The 6267-nt window shown below is 30.6% G+C and overlaps 1 protein-coding gene across 1 annotated transcript; it reads left to right on the top strand.

Annotated features, from left to right (window-relative positions):
• Nucleotides 1-481: 481 nt before the first annotated feature.
• On the top strand, nt 482-941 carry BDBG_08638 (uncharacterized protein; the record flags this gene model as incomplete). Its single annotated transcript, XM_031723662.1, has 1 exon — nt 482-941. The coding sequence occupies exon 1, from the start codon at nt 507-509 to the stop codon at nt 939-941; it is 435 nt and encodes a 144-aa protein (XP_031580906.1). The 5' UTR covers nt 482-506.
• Between the last annotated feature and the right edge of the window lie 5326 nt (nt 942-6267).

Raw genomic sequence — 6267 nt, 5'->3', positions numbered from 1 at the left:
GAGAATATAAGTCTGTTTCTATATGATAATATAAATATTATCAGTGAGATGTAGAGAAACTGGTTATTTATATCTTAAAATAGAAGACTTTGTTAATGATTATATTAATATAGAGTTAATTCTTACATTCAATAGAAACCTAGTATTGCTGTTCTCAATTTCTTGCAGAATCTATTAAATATTAAGATATTAAAGCTAGATTTAATATATCTCACTATACAGGGATCAAAGGCTCAGTCAGATCTTGAGATATACTGATTTTATAGTTATTGATGTGCTGTTGACTCATTATTCACTGATTATGTATTAAATGCTGTTACTGAGATATCTTTTTGTATTATTCTGTCAGAGATGAGCCAGATTGAGAGGGGTAGTACAAGGGTGAGACTTGGTGTTGAAGTCTAGATACACTGACAACAGACCATGGAGATTGCACTTCAGAAGAGTCCATTGATTATGTGCTTGATATTATTGCTGAGGTATCTTTTTGTATTTTTCTGTCAGGGATGGGCCAGATTGGGAAGGGCGGTACGAGGGTGAGACTTGGCGTTGGTGTTTTGGAACATCAAAGATGGACAGGGTTTTCGCGGAGGTCGCTCCTCGGATATCTCCACAACTACAGGTTGGGGATCTTCCAAAATCAAGAAGATTGGTGCATATGGCTAGGTCTCTTCACCTTACAATTTGTATGGCACTTTGGCCCGGGGTTGTGGTGTGGTAGGGGAGAATGGGGGATAATCCCACACAGGAGTTTCGAACAATGTCCGGTTCACATTTGGCTGGATAACTCCACCACCACACAGGGTATGCAGTCAGCGATGGGGTCAGAATGCTCGTATGATCGAGGGCTTTTCGATGGATCTATCGGCGGGTTCTTATTCGAAAAATCGAGCGAGTTCGTGGTGGAGCGGTTAGCATCAAAAAATAGATTAAATGTGTGATGTATGAAAATGAATGAGATTTGTATAATAACATTTGTCTTTTACAGCTGACTCTTACAGTTGATGATCAATTTATTATTTCTTTTCTTTTCTTATGCTTTTTCTCTGTCTGCTAGTTACTACTCTTATACAATCTCTATATAATACAGTGTTCAGTCACTAGATTTAGCAGCTTTCATCTTTTATGATTCTGTCTTATATATTATACTGTCTCTCTTCACTCACTCAGATCACTACAGTGAACAGCTTATTAAAACTAATCTTATCTAATCTCTGAGTGTTCTCAGAGGTTAAGATGACTTAGTCTTACATATTTATAAATGTTTCAGATGATTTGTTCTCTGTTGTCTCTGTGATTAAACTGATCTAAATAGTTGAATTCAACTCTGAATTTCTTTTTCTTCTATAATCTGACTCATGTACAAGTCTGCTGCTTTGAGACTGCTCTTTACTGTATTACACTCACTATCTGCAGTGTGTTATTATATGATCAGCTACAGTCTCATCACTTATTGAAGTGTAGTATTCATCTGATTTCTTCATTACTTCTCATTCTTTTCTTATAATTATGAAAAGATCAGAATAAGTGAGATCATCTGATTCATAAGTATCTATAATTTCTCTTACTTTGTGAGACTTTTCAATTATAAGTCTCTTCTTCTTTAACACTGATAAGAGTGCTGTGAATAACTATAATCTGCTCAGATCTTACATCTTTGTCTTTATAAAATATGAATTATTTATTAAATTGTAAGATCTGTCTCTCTGATTCTTTCAATGTGTATATTCTCAGAGAATGTGATTTGAGTATTTGTTAGAGCTCAAATCATCTAGATTGAAACTTCTTAGAGTTCTTATTATATATAAGAACTCACATTCTTATCTTGAGACTCAATTTCTTAACTAGTGAGTCTTGTATTCTTTTCAATTGAATTGCTCAGTTCAGAAGTAACTTATTAACTTTTACACATGTGTGGCTGATCTCTTTCAATCTTGATTTCATATTCATGACTGTTGTGTCTGCAACTGCTACTGCTGTATTTATAACTGCTGTTTTCTTTCTCATCTTTTCTGAAGTATTCTTCAGAATGTGTGGATGCAATTCATACAATAGATAGAATAGTAAACACTTGAAGACTACATACTGTTAAATCTGTATGACTAATAGTACCTGTCTGAGATATTCATCTCATAGTCTCATAGACTTGCTCACTAGATATTTCATCAGCATGTTGCTCAAGATTTCATTCAAGTATTTCATCTTTCTATTCATTTATAAATGATATGACATTGTTCTATAATGTCTTATCTATAACTGGCTTATGAAGTGTCTCACTACTTCTTCTACAAGATTCACACTGTTATCAGTTAGAATCTCACATAACATTTCATAGTTGATATAGATCTCATTATATAGAAACTTTATCATCATTTTCTCTGTTATGTCTGAAACTGCTTTCACAACTGACCAGTGAGTAGTATAATCAATAGTAGTGATTATTCATCAATTTTTATTTGATATTCATGATAATATATCTATGAGATTCACTTCTCATTGTTTAAATAGTTATATTATACACTTTATCTGATATTGCACTTTCTTGTGTTCTAATCCTTTCTTAGATTCTTTCATGATCTGGCAATTCAGGCACTTGTGAGTGTATGTCTGAATGTCCTCAGTCATGCTTAGTCAGTATACTCTTGATTTCAGTACACTCATGAGTTCAGAACTTTCTAAGTAACTGAATTCCTTGTGCATGCAAGTCATCAAGTCATATCTAAATGAATATTCTAGATAGAGAGCTTCTGCATATTCTAGATTACAGTAAAGCATAACATTGTTTTTTAATTTTCTCAGTTTGAAGTTTAAAAGCATCTCTTCTACTACTTTTACAAGACATTTGTTATTCAACATCTTGTCATTCTTCAAGTGAGAGATTATTGTGTTCACTTATTCTGATTTCTTGCACTCTCTCAGTGTGTTTAATGTGAACTTCTCTTATATCTGATTCACAGAACTCTTACTCATGAAATTAAGTCTGTGACTGATTGCATCAGATATTACAGTATCTGATTTCTTTCAGTATTTAATATGAAGATTATATACTTAAAACTCTGAGATTTAACATACTAAGCATTTGAAAGGTTTTATTATTAATTATAGATAGATAAGGCTTTTATAATCTGTGATCACTGTTGTTATATATCTGTTGTCAATATATCTATTTCATAACATCAGTATATGCTTAATTACTAGCAATTTCTTTTCATACACTGAGTAATTGAGCTCAGTATCTGATAGTTTTCTATCATTATACATTACTAAGTGCAGCTTGCTGTTCTTACTTATCTATAGAAGAGTGCCTCTAATAGCTCATTCAGATGTGTCTATCTTAATGTAGAAAGATTTATCATGATCTAATTGAATAAACACTGAGAATGTTATTATACATTCTCTCAGTATGAGAAAAGCCTCTTCACACACAGCATTTCAGATAATTGAATGAAACTTCTTCTTTCATAGATTTGTATCTATTTCTCTTAAGAGATCTGAGAGTAATATAGATATTTATATGAAATTCTTAATGAATCTGCAATAATATAAGACTAACTCAAGAAACTGTTGTATATAATATACATTTCTCAGCTGTGATTAATTCACTATAACATTCAATTTCTTCAGAATGAGATGTACACAGTCATTACTTACTATATATTCTACAAACTTCAACTCTTCTATTTTAAATACACACTTTATTGATTTAATGTACAGCTTATGCTCTGTCAGAGTTGTAAGCACTTTATCAAGATACTTCAGATATTCATTATATAAGTTTGAGAAGATCAGAATATTATCAAGATATATAAGATATAAGATTTTATTTTATTTATAAAGAATTGTATTCATCATCATTTGAAAGATGACAGACACATTTATCAGACTGAATAGCATTGCCAGGAATTTGAACTTCTCTTATTATATATTAAATGTAATTCACAGAACTAACAGTTCATTCACACAGATCTGTCAGTATTCTGAGAGAAGATTAATCTTTGATAGATATCAGATATTTTCAACTGTATTCAACTGTTATTGAATTCATGATAGTGAATATTTATTCTTGATTATAAGCTTGTTAAGTACTCAGTAATTAATACACATTTGTCACTTCTTATCTGTCTTTTTCACAAATAGAACTGAAAAGTCTTATGTGCTTGATGAGAATTATATAAGATCATGTTCTAGAAGGTCTGTGATCTGACACTTCTGTTCTTCAAGATATGTTTGTGACAGAGAGTACACATTCTGATTAACTGATTTCATATCCTCTATGTCAATCTTATGTATGAATTCTTGTTCTGACAGTAATTCTGATGAAAGATCTGTTCAAAAGATCTTCTTATACTTCTTCAGAAGCTTCTTCATACACTTGTTCTTCTGTATATTCTTTATCTTAGTTTTCTTCACTTCTGAGTTCTGTATGATATACAGAATACTTTCAGATGAGATCTTATAAATTATTCTCTTTACTTATTAATATGTAAGCAGATTTAATCCTTCTATATCAGAGATATGAAATGTTCTTCTCATATCAGTTGATAGAATTATATGAACTGTTTTCTTTCTATCAGTCAACTGTATATAATATGTATGTCATTGAATCTGCAGATTGAATCTTTGAAATCAATCAAGTCTGAGAATAAGGTTGTATTTCATATTCTGCAGCTCTCATACTCAAATATAGTAAGATCATTCTTCAAAGTGCAAGAGAACTCTTACTCTTACAGATAATATCAAGTATTAGTTATCAGATAATCTTATACATCAGAGATTCTCTACTCAGCAGATCTCTTTCAGTCTTCAGATTATATAATTATTAATATATTGTATAGAAGCTTCTATATCTGCTAACACTTTTACAGTTATCTCTCAATTCTTACTCAAGTGCTTCTTATACATTAATATTTCAGATCTTAAGATATTGAGATAAGTATCTGTTTCATCATTCTTATCTGCACTTCATTTAGAAGTCTGCTTTCTCTTGACATTCACAGAATTCAGAGAATCATCTAACACAGATATCTCTTTCACTTTAAAGATTTTTCATAGAATATCAGTGAGTGTCTCTGAACTCACTGATTCTGCTAGTTTTTTAACTTTCTTACTTCTGTTAACTGTGTACACTGTGTGCAATCTTTTATATCATGATTTTAATATCTATAGTTAAAGCACGCTCAATGCTTATAATATCAAGATTTTCACTCAGGAAATTTCTTTTTCAGAGAATTCAGTGCTTTAGTGATAATATTCAGATCTAGATTTATCACATTCAGATATATAACTTATATCATAGAAGTCTGATTACTCATTCTTCACTGAGATATACTTGATTACAGTATTTTCTGTTACAATTGACTCACTTATTTCTATATAATGAGAATATTGTATACTTCTTTTACTGTGTCTGATTATAAGATTAAGTATTTTCATTCTGCTCTCAACTCAGATATAAGATTATGAATGAAGATCTATAAATAAAAAGATGTTAAAAGCTCTTCATTCAATACAAGATAATGTAAACTGAAGTGTATAAAGTATGATATAAGATCACTCACTTATCTACACTCAGTGAAGCATTTATAACACTTATCTCATGTATTTACTTTCTCAAAGTTATACAAGATTCATTTGAAAAACTCATTTCATGTTTATAGAAATGAATATCACTCTAAGTCTATGAGATTTATCTTTTCATCAGTCATTCATAATGACTTTACTTTTCTGTGTAGAAATGTGACAGATCTTAAGACTTGTTGAAATTTCATTAACTGTCTGTCTGTGAGTTCATATTCAATCTGATAATATGATTACATCTGACTTAGCCAGCTGATTACAGCATTATTTTTTCAGTTACTATTAAAGCTTAATAACTCTGATAGATCTCTTAGCTTGATATATTTCATGCTTAAATTCTTATTCTGCACAGTGATCTTCAATGATGTGTATACTTCTGAAGAGATTATAAACAATTATGATAAAATCTTCAGATTCAGTATAGTTATCTATCTGTGTAAACATTTAATCTCTCACTACAGATCTAAGACCTGGTTTTCTCTATTCTTATTAATGATAATGATTGTGTTGATGAAGCTCTTCATAGTGAATACTTGATTCACTGTGAATGTCAATTATTATTTGACTTCTATCTCAGTCTGTCACTGTGTATACATGATCTCAATCTCATTTAGAATTCTTATATGTGTATAAAGCTTTGATTTTGATTCAGCAGTTTTAGTTACTTTTCTTACTGCTTTGAGTAAACTC

Source organism: Blastomyces gilchristii (assembly GCF_000003855.2).
Source record: "Blastomyces gilchristii SLH14081 genomic scaffold supercont1.25, whole genome shotgun sequence".
In the NCBI taxonomy this organism is placed as follows: Eukaryota; Fungi; Ascomycota; class Eurotiomycetes; order Onygenales; family Ajellomycetaceae; genus Blastomyces; species Blastomyces gilchristii.
The sequence above is the reverse complement of the archived record's forward strand: the minus strand, read 5'-3'. Positions and strand labels throughout refer to the sequence as shown.